We start from the raw sequence: 15,816 nt of genomic DNA on the forward strand, positions 1-15,816 counted from the left end.
AGATGGTTCCACCAAACTATTTATTGCAGCTGTTTAAATGAGAACCAAGAGAAAGCGTTTATCTCTTTTTGTCTGTAGTTGTATTTTATTTTTTTTTAGATTGGGAATTGTTTTCCATATCTTCCTCAGTATTGACTGGAAAAAATTTAAAGTCAGACATCAGGGAGATAGAGGATAATCAAACAGATGTGTAAAAAGTATGTATGCATTTTTCATCTTCCTATTTTCCTTTACCCATGAGTTAATGAATGAGACACACAGTGAAACCATGACTAATAAATTATATTTTTACATCTTGTTTGTTTTATAACAAAGGGAAACATGACAATACAACTTCAGGAGATTTAACGCTTTGAACCCAATTCACAAATTCAGAGTTTTAGACACAGCAATGTGTCTACAGAAGGGCTAGTTATCACAAAGTTTAAAGAGAATGCTAACATGACACATCAATTTCCCATCCAAGGCAGTAAATTGCACCTCAGTTTAGCAAAAAATGACCACATTTCTGTTTTCTGGTGCCGCACTTTCCATTTGAGTACCCTCCGTATAGTTTCAATAAAGCTATTTGTTTTAAACTTGTTTCTGTAAGGCTACAGACTGGCAATAAAGCTATCTAATTGCAATAAGTTATATATTTGCAACCTACACCAGTATTCTTGCCTGAAGAATGCCTCAGATAGAGGAGCCTGGTGGGCTACAGTGTGTGGGGTGCCAAATGATCGGATGCAACTAAGCAAGTACCACTGCACCACTACCACACATTTGCAGTAAAGTTATGTGCACATTAGCCTACACAGCTTACATATTTTCACATCAGTTCAGCTACTGTATATTGGAGCTTTTATTCTTCTACACTTAGCCATTTGCATTTTCCCTTCTTGACATTATACTGTTCATTTCCTTTGAAACGTGATTAGCTGAGCGTGCGTGCATGTGTTTTTGTGTTTGTGTACTAATATCATCTGGAACAGAGTAAGTGACAGAAGGGCAGGGAACTTTTGAGAAGAAAACAAAGAATAGAAGAAAAGTATCATGAATTTGTGTGTTCAAGTCAGACAGCAGTTTTTAAATAGCACTCTTTCACACCAACTCATATTTTTTCTTTAACAGATATGTGTGTTTTTCCAGGGGTAAAGGAAATGATAGTTTGCATGTTTACTGTTGCTATTAAAAGGATATTCCTGAATTTAGACTTAAGCAACTCTGCAGGAAATAATTCCATAAATAAAACTGGAATCTATTTTAAAGTTTAAAAAGTTTGATATATGTTGTATATAGCACTTTCTCACAAACTATAAATTGTGAAAAAACATGCATCAGGAAAAAATAAATTGACAGTTGCAAATACTCTACATGGCTAGTTTCATGGGATATTGTCGCTTTTGACTCTAAATACCAAATTGCTTATTTTCATAGCCCAAATTTCTTTACAAGTTATCCCTATTTCTGAGAACCCAAAAGAAATATAGAATGATTAGATGGCACTTCCATAGTTTTATATATAACTTTGGTAACTTTGTTTATATCTAATTGGATATATGTAAGTGAATATGAATGGATTTGATTAATTAGAAAATATTCTAATGAAAAACTAACTTGAATCTAGCTTTTCAAATTTCAGTGTACTCTATTTAATGCAGAAAATTCACCAAACAATCCCAGAAGTGAAGGGACTATTTTCCTAGTAATCACATTCCATAAAGCCTTCTTCACTTCCTTATTCCTGAGGCTGTAAATCAGAGGATTCAGCATGGGGATCACCACTGTGTAGAACACAGAAGCCACCTTGTCCTGGTTCAAAGAGTAGCTGGAAGTAGGTCTCAGATAAGTGTAGATGGAGGTGGAATAGAACAGGATGATGGCTGTCAGGTGAGACGCACACGTGGAGAAGGCTTTGCGCCTCCCCTCCTCTGAATGCATACGGAAGATGGAGAAGAGAATGTAGCAGTAGGAGGTGAGGGTCACCAGCAGTGTTCCGACCATATTCACACCAGCAAACGTGGCAAAGATGCTTTCATACAGGCGTGTGTCAGAACAGGAGAGCTTAAAAAGTGGGGGGCTGTCACAGAAGAAGTGATGGATGACATTGGAACTGCAGAATGGCAAGCTGCTCACATAACTGGTGTTTACCATGGAGTTCAACAGCCCTGCTGTAAAAGCCCCTGCTGCCATTTTCAGGCAGACCGTCCTGGACATGATCAAGGAGTAAAGGAGAGGCTTGCATATGGCCACATAGCGGTCACGGGCCATTAACCCGAAAAGGATGCATTCGGTTGTGGCCAAGGCTATGAAGAAGTACATCTGCAGAAAGCAGCCAGCAACGGAGATGGACTTCTTCTCTGATAATAGATCCACCAGCATCTTTGGGGTGATGGTGGATGAATAACAGACATCCACAAAGGACAGGTTAGCCAGGAAGAAGTACATGGGTGTGTGAAGTCGGGAATCAGCTCTGATTAAGAGGATCATCCCAACGTTCCCCACAACTGTAAGTGTATAAATCACAGAAAAAAATAAAAAGAGGATAACCTGCTGCTCCCGTGTGTCTGCTAATCCCAGCAGGATGAACTCAGTCAGCAGAGTATAATTTTTTCTGGCCATTTGTCACAGGTACAGTATGCTTTACAGGAAATAGTACAAATATGAATGAGTTTTCGTGGTTGGCATATAGAAAACATAACCCCTAGGATAATGGAGCATAGTAAATACTGAAATTGACATAAGAGTTAAGTTAGTAGAGACAGTGAATAACTATTGGAATTTATTAAGCAGTTGTATCACATTCGGGTTGAGGGATTAAAAAATGACTGGTCAAGGTCCACGTATTTCATTTCAGATTAACTTTTTTTTTCAAATCCAGTGTCTATGTTGCATTCTTTCTCTTCTAGTCCACATACAAAATATAGAATATAGACGTGTCCTTGCTGAAGTCTCTCCCATATCTTCTGAACAGACACTTAACTTTAACTCAAATACAGTTTTTTCCTTCTCCTCAAGATCACTCTGTATGTTCAACTCATTAACTCATGCATTACTACCTGGAAATTGCTTTTGTGTTCTCCAAGCAGCAAAAGTAGCCCATTTCAAATAACCAAAATTTGGGCAAGTATTATATTATTAAGAGGAGGAGGGCAAGGCAACCCGCTCCAGTATGTGTGCCTGGAGAAGTCCGTGGACAGAGGAGCCTGGTGGGCTACAGTCCATGGGATCGCAAAGAGTCAGACACGACCGAGTGACTAAGCACAGCACAGCATACTGTTAAGAATGATTTTGTAGTAAACCAATAACCATTCTCATCACAAACCACACTGTCAAATGAACGCCATAGAGTAACAGACACTATACCTGTCTACGGCAGTGAATGACAGTACCAAGTTCTTATTGCATTCTTCCCAGTACTAACTTATTTAGTCAAGTATTTTCTTTTTTGTCAAAATCCCTAATAAATCAGTTGAGGCACAAAAATAAAAAGAAGACAGTTTTCATGTTTTAAATGAAATGAAAATCAGTGAAAATTTGAATTAGCTCTTTGTAAAATATTGAGACAGATCCTGAGTATATACACATCGCTGGCCTTTTATATTAAAAGGCAGAGACATTACTTTGCCAACCAAGGTCCGTCTAGTCAAGGCTATGGTTTTTCCCGTGGTCATGTATGGATGTGAGAGTTGGACTGTGAAGAAAGCTGATCGCCGAAGAATCGATGCTTTTGAACTGTGGTGTTGGAGAAGACTCTTGAGAGTCCCTTATACTGCAAGGAGATCCAACCAGTCCATTCTAAAGGAGATCAATCCTGGATGTTCATTGGAGGGACTGATGCTAAAGCTGAAACTGCAATACTTTGGCCACCTCATGCGACGAGTTGACTCACTGGAAAAGACTCTGATGCTGGGAAAGGTTGGGGGCGGGAGGAGAAGGGGACGACCGAGAATGAGATTGCTGTATGGCATCACCGACTCTGTGGACATGAGTTTGAGTGTACTCCGGGAGTTGGTGATGGACAGGGAGGCCTGGCGTGCTGTGATTCATGGGGTCGCGGAGAGTCGGACACGACTGAGCGACTGAACTGAACTGAACTGCCCTTTTATTTTGTTCTCCTTAAATAGGGTTGGGTGCACTTGGGGACTGGTTTATAGATTTTGATTGTGAAATCAATCCTCTAAAGGCAGAAGCTGCAGTCTCAAAAGTAATTAAAATGTGATCACACCCAGAGAGATGAAATCAAACACTAATGCGATCTTCATTGTAACACGGTTCCTGATCTCTTTTTATTTTTTTAAATTTTTTAATTTTTTTGTTATCTGAGTTTTATTTTATTTTTTAAATTTATTTATTTTAATTGGAGGCTAATTACTTTACATTATTGTAGTGGTTTTGCCATACATTGACATGAATCCGCCCCGGGTGTACACGTGTTCCCCATCTTAAACCCCCCTCCACCTCCCTCCCCATCCCATCCCTCTGGTTCATCCCTGTGCACCAGCCCCGAGCATCCTGTATCATGCATTGAACCTGGACTGGCGGTTCGTTTCACATATGATAGTATACATGTCTTTTTAAAGTTGTTGCTTTATTTAAAAATGGTTATTTAACTGCCTCTTTCTTTGTAGTATTAGCAGCTTAGTCCAAATGGGTATATAACCTACTTTCATATTACTGTCCTTCCCTGTGGGGGTCTGTGTGCATCCCTCCCCTTAGCAGAGCAATTTTAACTTTTATTCCACTTTTGTTCTTGAGTGAAATTAATCAGAAGGAGGAAATAATTACTAACCTCATGCCCACGTGAATGTTTATTGACCGCGATGAACAAGATGGACCACAGATGGCTGAGGTGGATGACAACTTTATGAGAGAGAATGTCGGAGTAGGACGTGAGGGTCACCAGCAGAGTTCCGACTATATTCACACCAGCAAATGCGGAAAAGATGCTCTCATGCAGGTGTGTGTCAGAAAGGAAGCTTAAAAAGTGGGGGGGTTGGGCTATCACAGAAGTGATGGATGACATTGGAACTGCAGAATGGCAAGCTGCTCACATAACTGGTGTTTACCATAGAGTTCAACAGCCCTGCTGTAAAAGCCCCCACTGCCATGTCTATGAAGACCATCCTGGACATGATCAAAGAGTAAAGGAGACGGTTGCATATGGCCACATAGCAGTCACGGGCCATTAACCCAAAAAGGATGCATTCAGTTGTGGCAAAAAGGATAAAGAAGTACATCTGCAGAAAGCAGCCAGCAACGGAGATGGACTTCTTCTCTGATAATAAATCCACCAGCATCTTTGGGGTGATGGTGGAGGAATAACAAACATCCACAAAGGACAGGTTAGCCAGGAAGAAGTACATGGTGTGTGAAGTCGGGGATCAGTCCTGATTAAGAGGATCATCCCAACATTCCCCACAGCTGTAAGCATGTAAATCACCAAGAAAAGGCAAAAGGGGATAACCTGTGGCTCCAATGTATCTCGTATCCCAAAGAGATGAACTCTGTGAGTGAAGTGCAATTTTTTCTGCCCATTGATTACAGATACAGTATGCTTAAGCTTAAACTGGGTGTGCATATTTTCCATTGCACAATTTACCAGAAATAGAAATATTGATGAAGTAAAACATATATGGAAAAGAAACCTAGGACAACAGAGCACCGTAAACAGAATCAGAGGAGAATTGGTAAACAGATGAATAAGCATTGGATTTCATTAAGTAATTGGCTCTATTAATTCTGGACTGAGGGATCCACAGTGACTCATCTAAATACACATACATCACCTAAGGTTCTTTTATGAATGCATCGTCTATGTTCTATTATTTCCCCTCTAGTCCATATCCAAATGCAAACTACAGAACTATTCTTGCTGAAGTTTTTTCCATTCTTTGAGCAGGTATTTGAATTTAACTGAAATCATTTTTTTTTTTTTCTCGTCAAGTCTGCTCTCTATATTCTTCAACTCCAGAATTTATGCATGGTCACTTGGAAATCACTTGTGTGTTCTCCAGGCAGCAAGAAATAGCCCAGTTCATTAACTGATATTTTGACATCTATCATATTCTTAATGAAGATATTGCAGTGTATTAAGGCACACAAGTAACTGTTCTCCTTTCAAAGCGCACTATCAAATTAATGCCGTGTGGTAGCACACACTATACCTCTTTATGGTGGTGAATGACACAGACTGCACCAAGCACGTAACAGCATTTTTCTCAGCACTAACTTATCTAGTCTATTATTTCTGCTTTTACTAGAATCCCTAATAGCTCAGATGAGGCGCACACACACACACAAAAAAAAAAAAACATAAAGAATGCAGTTTTCATCTTTTAAGTGAAATGTAAAGCAGTGAAATTTTGAATTACCACTTTGTAAAAATTTGAGACACATCCTGAGTATATGCATATTGCTATCCTTTTATTTCATTCTCCTTAAAGAGGGTTGGGTAACCATGGGGACTGGATTATAGGTTTTAATTGTGTCATGAATCCTCTAAAGGCAGAAACTGCAGTCTCAGAAGTATTTAAATATGATCATGTGCAAGTAGATGTGATTAAACACTGTATGGGACTTTCTGATTTCTCTGTTATTTCGAAGCTATTTATCTGCCAAATTAAAAAAGAAAGATCTATTTAATTTTCTTTGAAGTTTTAGCTTATTCCAATGGTTACATAATCCTTTACCAAATTATGATTCTTCCCTTTTTGTGTGTGTGGCTGAATTTAACCTTCAATCTAGCTCTGTTCTTGAAAGTGACTGTGCTAGTCGCTCAGTTGTGTCTGACTCTTTGCAACCCCCTGGTCTGCAGCTTGCTGAACTCTTTGTCCACGGAGTTCTCCAGGCAAGAATCCTGGAACAGATTACCATTTCCTTCTCCAGGGATTTTACCAACCCAGGGATTGAACCCAGGTCTCCTGCATTGCAGGAAAATTCTTTACCAACTGAGCCAACACGGAAGCTCTGTTTTTAAGTGAAATAAATTAGAAGCTACATGCCTACATCAATAATCATCAGACTCAGCTGGACTACGTGGACAGCAGAGGGCGCTGGATGGTGTGACAGGTCATGAGATCTGCTTTGTTATATCCCAGATGACTTGAATATTGCGACTGCTATCAGGAGCAATTTCAGCAGCAAGGACAAGGGAAGAGCCACAGGGAATATCCCTCCAAAAGCTCTAAGTGTGGTTAGCATCTTAGCAAGCCCTGAATCCCACTCAATTCCTTCCAGAATTCTACTCTGCCACTCCATTTCACCTAAATATTATTGCTTACCTTTAATATAATATACAGATTAATGGGTTTAATTGGTGACTGGTAGAATATTTCCTTAATCGGGAAACCCATGAGCCTGTTTTAAAGGATATGGGTCTGTTTTATCCTTCAAAGATTGTTCTGACTACTTTGAAAAATGCATTGATTAAACTCTGCTATGGTTGACCGCATGTGCTTGTGGCTTTGCGTATAATATGCGGATCAGTCTGGGAGAGAAAATTTGAGAGAACAGGGAACCTTTGAGAAGAAAAGATGAGAAGAGAAGAAAAGCTGTTGCAATTGGTGCCTTCTAACCAGACAGCAGTTCTCTAAAAAAAAATATATATATACATTTAAACAAATTCCTATATATTCTTTAATGAATAAATATGTGTTTATGGGGATAAAAGAGATGAAAGCCCACGTGTTTACTATAGCAGTTAAGTGATATTGCTGATTTTTGATTTAAGCATTACTACCCTAATTCAATAAAATGGAAATCTACATTGAAAACATTTTCACACATGTGATATATACAATCCTTTACAAATCATAAATGTTGAAAAAATACATTAAAAAAGCTGACAATTACAAATATAATACACAACTAGATTCATGTGACATTGCAAAAGTTATCTCCTTATACTTAACCCTTTATGTCCATAACCAAGACAGCTTTATAAATAAATCACATTTTAGAAAACTTCCAGGAAAACATACAATGATTAGAAAAAAGTTTCATGATCTTACATAAGTTTGATAAGTTATATCTAATAGGACTCATGTCCATGAACATTACCAGAACGTGATTATACAGATTAAGTTGTAATGAAGATAAGCTTAATCCAGTTTCTGAAAGTTAAACTATATACTCTATTTACTTCAGAAAAGTAATCATTCACAGAAATGAAGGAATCGTTTTTCTAGTAATCACATTCCATAAAGCCTTCTTCACTTCCCTGTTCCGGAGACTGTAGATCAGAGGATTCAACATGGGGATCACCACAGTGTAGAATACGGAAGCTACTTTGTCCTGAGTCAGGGAGTAGCTGGAAGTAGGTCTCAGATAAGTGTAGATGGAGGTGGAATAGAACAGGATGATGGCTGTCAGGTGAGACGCACACGTGGAGAAGGCTTTGCGCCTCCCCTCCCCTGCATGCATACGGAAGATGGAGAAGAGAATGTAGCAGTAGGAGGTGAGAATCACCAGCAGAGTTCCGACCATATTCACACCAGCGAAAGTAGACACGATGCTTTCATACAGGCGTGTGTCAGAACAGGAGAGCTTAAAAAGTGGGGGGCTGTCACAGAAGAAGTGATGGATGGCATTGGAACTGCAGAAAGGAAAGCTGCTTATGCAACTTGTGAGAACCATGGAGTTCAACAGCCCTGCTGTAAAAGCCCCTGCTGCCATTTTCAGGCAGACCGTCCTGGACATGACCAAGGAGTAAAGGAGAGGCTTGCATATGGCCACATAGCGGTCACGGGCCATTAACCCAAAAAGGATGCATTCAGTTGTGGCCAAGGCTATAAAGAAGTACATCTGCAGAAAGCAGCCAGCAAAAGAGATGGTTTTCTTCTCTGATAAAAAATCCACCAGCATCTTTGGGGTGATGGTGGAGGAATAACAAACATCCACAAAGGACAGGTTAGCCAGGAAGAAGTACATGGGTGTGTGAAGTCGGGAATCAGCTCTGATTAAGAGGATCATCCCAACATTCCCCACAACTGTAAGTGTATAAATCACAGAAAAAAGGCAAAAGAGGGTAATCTGTAGCTCCATTGAGTCTGCTAATCCCAACAGGATGAACTCAGAGAACAAAGTGTAATTTTTTCTGGCCATTCATTACAGAAATTTTATGCTTAAACTTGAATTCACTCTAAATATTTTCCTCTCAGAAATTTACAGGAAGTAGTAGGCCTAATAAAATTAGTCACACATGAAAAAAATCTAGGCTAACAGAGCATAATACACAGAACAAGTGAAGCAAGAGGAGCATTAGTGGACAAATGAATAGGCATCGTGCTTAGTCACTCGGTCGTGTCCAACTCTTTGCGGCCCCACGGACTGTAGCCCACCAGGCTCCTCTGTCCATGGGATTTTCGCAAGCAAGAATACTGGAGTGTGTTGCCATTTCCTTCTCCAAGAATAAGCACTGGAATATATTAAACAGTTCTCTGTGTTAAAATACACCTGGGTTGAAGGATTCTCAAATTTTGAGCTAAGTACACATATTTCACTTCAGTTTCTGCAAATGCAATATATATATCCTATACTTTCTCTTCTAGCCTACATCCAAAATACAAAGTACCAAACTATCCTAGCTGAAGTCTCTCCCTTTGTCTGAACAGGTATGTGAGTTTAACTTAATGCAATTTTTTCTCCTCAAGACCACTCTGCATATTCTGCAACTCTAAAATCTATGTAAAGTAATTAGCCTCCAATTAAAATAAATAAATTTTAAAATGTAAAATAAAATGTATGCCTTAACACTTGAAAATTGCTTCTGTATTCCCCATGCAGTAAAAAATGTCCATTTCAAATAATTATCATTTTGACATTTACCATATTCATAAACATGATTTTGTCGTGTTTTACATTAAACCAAACAGCTCTTTCATTACAAAGCACACTATCAAATTAATGCCATGTGTATATTAGCACACACTGTACCTGTCCACATTAATCAATGGCAGCACCAAGTACTTAACAGCATCCTTCCCATTACTAACTTGTCTAGTTTATTGTTTTCTTTTTTAATTAAAAAGCCAAATAACTCAAATGAAATTTCTAAATGAAATGAAAAGCAGGGACATTTGGAATTACCTCTTCATAAAAGTCTGAGACACTTTCTGAGCATATACACATTGCTGCCTTTTATTTTGTCTTCCTTGAGGAGGGTTGGGTTAACTATGAGGATGGGATTACAGGCTTTGATTGTGGCATCAGTCCTCTAAAGGCATAAACTCTAATCTCAGAGGTAGTTAGAATAAGATCACATGCAGCTAGATGCAGTCAAACGGGATGTGGATCCTGCATCCTCATGTGATTATTGATCTCTTTGTTACCTTAATGTTTCCCCAATGTTTATAAGATATTAATTTTAATTGGCTGTTTAATTGCTTCTTTGTAGCTTTAGTATATTCCAAAAGGGTGCATAACCCACCACCAAGTTATTATTTTTCCTTTTCTGTTTGAGTTTGTGTGTGTTCATGTGTGTGTTCAATCCTCCCCTTGTCTCAGTGAATTTAACCTTTATTACAGCTCAGCAATTGACTGAAATAAATATGAAAATGACACTCACTTCAACTCTTTTTTTAAACCCTTTTAAATACTCTACTCTGATTAAATAAGACAATATATTAAAAAAGCATAGTTTTAAGATTCTTTAATTACATTTGTTTGTTGAAACTGTCTGTGATTACGATCTTACAAAGAATTTGAACTACAAATATTCCATACCAAAAACACAAATCACAAAGAGAAATGAATCACACTGTGTGTCCATATGAACAGAGTCTATTTGCATAGAGAAATAAATAAATCATGGCAACATATTCTTAATTCAATCTCCAAGGTAATAGAAAAAAAAATGAAATAAATAAATATGATCTAGTGAAACATATAAACTTTTGCCAGCATATGAAACCATAAGCAAAATGAAAAGACAACCTCAGACTGGGTAAAAATTTTGCAAACCATGCAAATGACAAGGGCTTAATTTTCCAAATCTACAAAACGCCCTTGTAACAACAATAACAACAATACAACAAAATAGCAAACAATCCAATAAAAAATAGACAGGACCTGATTAGACATTGCTACAAAGAAAACATACAGATGACCAACAGGCATCTGAAAGGATACTCAACAAAAACAGTTATTCAGTTCAGTTCAGCCGCTCAGTCGTGTCCTACTCTTTGTGACCCCATGAGTCACAGCACGCCAGGCCTCCCTGTCCATCACCAACTCCCAAAGTTCACTCAAACTCATGTCCATCGAGTCGGTGATACCATCCAGCCATCTCATTCTCTGTCGTCCCCTTCTCCTCCTGCCACCAATCCCTCCCAGCATCAGGGTCTTTTCCAATGAGTCAACTATTTGCATGAGGTAGCCAAAGTATCAGAGTTTCAGCTTTAGCATCAGTCCTTCCAATGAACATCAGGACTGATCTCCTTTAGGATGGACTGGTTGGATCTCCTTGCAGTCCAAGGGACTCTCAAAGGTCTTCTCCAACACCACAGTTGAAAAGCATCAATTTTTTGGTGCTCAGCTTTCTTCACAGTCCAACTCTCACATCCATACATGACCACTGGAAAAACCATAAACTTGACTAGACGGACCTTTGTTGGCCAAGTAATGTCTCTGATTTTTAGTGAAAGGTAAATCAAAACTACAATGAGGTATCACCTTACACCAGTCAAAACGCTGCTGCTGCTACTGCTGATAAGTCACTTCAGTCGTGTCCGACTCTGTGTGACCCCATAGACGGAAGCCCACCAGGCTCCCCCGTCCCCGGGACTCTCCAGGCAAGAACACTGGAGTGGGTTGCCATTTTCTTCTCCAATGTGTGAAAGTGAAAGTGAAGTCACTCAGTCGTGTCCGACCCTTAGCGACCCCATGGACTGCAGCCTACCAGGCTCCTCCATCCATGGGATTTTCTAGGCAATAGTACTGGAGTGGCTTGCCATTGCCTTTCCCCCCAGTCAAAATAGACATCATTAAAAAAAAATCTACAAATAATAAATGCTAGAGAGCTTATGGAGAAAAGGGAATCCTAGCACATTGTTGGTAGGTATACAAACTGGTGCAGCCACGGTGGGAAACTTATTGAAGTTCCTTAAAAATAAAAAATAGAATTGCCATATGATCCAGCAATCGCAATCCTGGGTATATATCTGAATAAAACTATAATTTGAAAATATATATGATCCCTTATGTTCATAGCAGTACTATTTACAATAGCTAAAGCATGAAAATAATCTTAATGTCTGTTGACAGATAAATGAATAAAAATATGGTACGTATATACAGTGGAATATTAGCCACAAAAAAGAATAAAATAATACCATTCATAGCACCATGGATTGACATAGAGATTATCATATTAAATGAAGCAAGTCAGAAAGAGAAATATCTAAATATGATATGATATCATTTATATGTGGAATCGAAAAAAATGGTACAAATGAACTTATTTATAAAACAAAGAGACTCACAAACAGAAAGCAAATTTATACTTACCAAAGGAGAAAAAGGGTAGAGGGGACAAATTTGGAGTTTAGGGTTAACAGACACAAACTATTATTTACAAAGGAGATGACCAGCAAGGTCCTAGTATGTGAGTGTGTGTATGTGTATATATACACGCAAGGAACTACATTTAATATCCTATGTTGTTGTTCAGTCACTCAGCTGTGTCCGACTCTGCGACCTATGGACTGCAGCATGCCAGGCTTCCCCGTCTTTTACCATCTTCCAGAGTTTGTTAAACTCATGTCGTTAAGGCCGTGATGCCATCCAACCATCTCATTCTCTGTTGCCCCCTTCTCCTCCTAAACTCAATCATTCCCAGCATCAGGGTGTTTTCCAATGAGTCGTCTCTTCCCATCAGGTGGCCAAAGTATTACAGCTTCAGCTTCATCATCAGTTCTTCCAATGAATATTCAGTATTGACTTCCTTTAGAATTGACTGGTTTGCTCTCTTTGCAGGCCAAAGGACTCTCAAGAGTCTTCTTGAGTACCAAAATTAGAAGGCATCACCTCCAGCACCTAGCCTTCTTTATGGTCCAACTCTCACATCCATACATGACTGCTGGAAAAACCATAGCTTTGATTATATGAACCTTTATCAGCAGAGTGATGTCTTTGCTTTTTAATATCTTGCCTAGGTTTGTCATCGCTTTCTTTCCAAGGAGCAAGCATCTTTTAATTTCATGGCTTCAGTCACCATTCTCAGTGAGGAAAATAAGGATATCTCAAAGCAAATAATAAAAGAGTGTTAAAAGGCATATTCAGAGCAAGTCACCCAGTTAAAAGTCAGATTTTTGAGCCTGAATAAGTGGTCAAAACCAGCGAACCAAATTTGGGAAGGCTTTCTTTTCCTGTTATGTTGAAGGAAATTTCTACAGGAGTGATCTTGTATCCAAGAGGTCGACGAGTCAGCCATGGCTGGAAAATCTCTCTTTTCCATAATTTATCAATCAGAATAATGGTTCTCCAAGAAAACTATATTCTTCTCCTGCAGGTAGTATGTTCTGACATGAAAACTATATTCAGAAACCAGTATCTGAAGATGCCCTACCAGCATATATGAAAAATTTGGAAAACCTTTCTCAGAATTAATTGCAACAAATGACATTTGCTTCTTCCCATTGTTCTGTCCAGTCAGCAGAGGTACACCTGTCAATGAGTTAACATTTTATGTCTCGAATATGATGTCATAATTTTTGCTCAAATACTCATCTTTTAATGGAACTATCAATACCAGGCCTGCTATGCCATGCTTTTAGTCTTTTCATCTAATAAAGCTAATTTGATGCCTATTAGTTTTCAGGCTATTCACTGGGACTAGAGAAAGAAAGTTGAATAATCTCATTGGAAAGAGAAAACATAGGCAATGTTCTGCAAAATTAAAAAGCAACAACAGTTCACAAGACCCATTCATGAATGCTATGTGTTATATTAAAGATTTCAATACCCTGAATAGAGTTTGAGATTATATTTTTATTTAAAATAACATCAGACTTCATGTGATATAAAAATAACAGATCATTTACCTATAATGTGAAGTCACAGCTAATGGGAAAATAACAAATTATTGAGTGGAGACTGTAATGAATAAGAAAAAAAATTTATGAATTAATAGTTTTAAATCACAGTCCAATCAATTTTAGTAGGAATTTTCTCAAAACCACTATAACATCTTTGTTTTTCAGACAATATACCATAGGGTTAAACATTGGTGTGACAATAGTGTAAAAAATAGACAGAAATTTGTCCATTCCTATCAAATGACTGGCCTTTGATCTTAAATATGTAATGAATCATCTGAGCCAAAGAATAAAGCCAGAACCACGAGATGGGAAGAGCAGGTGGAGAAGGCCTTGGCTTGCCCAGTGGCTGAAGGCAGCTTCAAGATGGTCTCAGTTATTCTCACGTAAGATCCAAGAATCAACGTAAAAGGAACGGGTGACAACTAGAACATCAGTCACATAAACCATTGTCTCAATCATAAAGGTGTCCCACAGGCAAGCGAAGGCACTGGAGGTACATCTCAGAAGTGATTAGACTGGTTAGAGCCACAGAAGGGTAGAGAGAAGATCTGGTAGGTAAATCTTAAGTACGTAGTAATTCCACTGACCCAACAGCCAGTGGCCAGTTGGACACACAGCCTACTGTTCATGAGGAGAGGGTACAGCAGTGGGTTGCAAATGACGACATAGCTGTCATAAGCCACTGAAGTCAGAAGAAGGCACTCAGTGACCCCAAACACCAGAAAGAAATACATTTGAGCAGCACAGGCCAGAAAGGCTATATTTCTAGTTTCTCTACTAAAATCTGTTAATAACCTGGGGATAGTGACTGATACATAACATATTTCCAAGGAAGAAAAATTCCCTAGGAAAAAATACATGGGAGTCTGGAGGGAAGGATCCATCTTGGTTATTATGATAATGAGACAATTTCCCGTCAGAATAATCATATACATGATCAAAAGCATCCCCAAAAGAAATCCTTGTAGGTCAGGAATATCAGAGAAGCCAAGCAAGATGAAATCTACCAGTGTAGTCTGGTTCCACTCTGGTGGATTTTACCCTCCGGACTCCATCTGTAAATGAAATGTTTAAAGTCACTCACATGCACCACGTCCAGCAGCAAAATTGGACAAAATAAATCAATGATTTCAAATCAATTCACATGATAGCTACCCATTTTTTTTTGTATTTTTGTGAATAAATCAAATCCAGCATCTTAAAATACCACAATGTAAAAATAGAAAATAATCTTAGACTCTTTCTTTTGGCTCACAGTTAAGAATATGGGTTTACTGTATAACAGTAAAATGGACAACAACAAAAGAAAAAAGATATGTTGTGTAGCCTATTTTCAGGATAAGAATTGCTCTAGGTAACAGAGGGCATTTTCTTCCAAAAAATGTTTCTCTTTCCTGATCAATTTGGTTTCTATTAGCTTTTTATTTGTATTTTTCTGCCTTGAGCATCTTAAGTTTCAATTTTTGTATGTTTTTTTTTTTCATGTTTTCTTTGATGTTTCTCTTGTGAGCTGCATCTCAAATAACCAAAGGGCAGAGTGATCAGTAAGACTCCACTGACAGGCCCAGTTCAACACCACCCTCTCCACCACCACCATTCTCTAGAACACTCTGTAAGAAAGAGATTTAAACTTTCATCAGAAATATAAGAAATATGTTCTTGCCATCATCATGCAAATTCCATGTGATATACCACAGAAGTATATAGTACAAATAAAACATCATAGCAAGTCATATGTTCACTTGAAGTTTAGAATATGAAATAAATAAGAATTTGATGTAATGTGTCCTCAACC

At 38.4% G+C, this 15,816-nt stretch overlaps 2 protein-coding genes and 2 pseudogenes across 2 annotated transcripts; all 4 read right to left on the bottom strand.

Annotated features, from left to right (window-relative positions):
* Nucleotides 1–1,620: 1,620 nt before the first annotated feature.
* LOC148775731 (olfactory receptor 5F1-like) lies at nt 1,621–2,604 on the bottom strand. The gene has a single exon (XM_088843420.1). It carries the CDS (start codon nt 2,602–2,604, stop codon nt 1,621–1,623), a length of 984 nt encoding a protein of 327 aa, XP_088699546.1.
* A 2,107-nt stretch (nt 2,605–4,711) lies between these two features.
* On the bottom strand, nt 4,712–5,520 carry LOC148775732 (olfactory receptor 5F1-like; annotated as a pseudogene).
* A 2,622-nt stretch (nt 5,521–8,142) lies between these two features.
* LOC148775733 (olfactory receptor 5F1-like) lies at nt 8,143–9,087 on the bottom strand. Its single transcript, XM_088843567.1, has one exon. It carries the CDS (start codon nt 9,085–9,087, stop codon nt 8,143–8,145), a length of 945 nt encoding a protein of 314 aa, XP_088699693.1.
* A 5,033-nt stretch (nt 9,088–14,120) lies between these two features.
* LOC129553695 (olfactory receptor 10AG1-like) lies at nt 14,121–15,076 on the bottom strand (annotated as a pseudogene).
* Nucleotides 15,077–15,816: the final 740 nt, after the last annotated feature.

Source organism: Moschus berezovskii, chromosome 14 (genome assembly GCF_049115385.1).
Source record: "Moschus berezovskii isolate FMDL1 chromosome 14, NW_MosBer_1.0, whole genome shotgun sequence".
NCBI lineage: Eukaryota > Metazoa > Chordata > Mammalia > Artiodactyla > Moschidae > Moschus > Moschus berezovskii.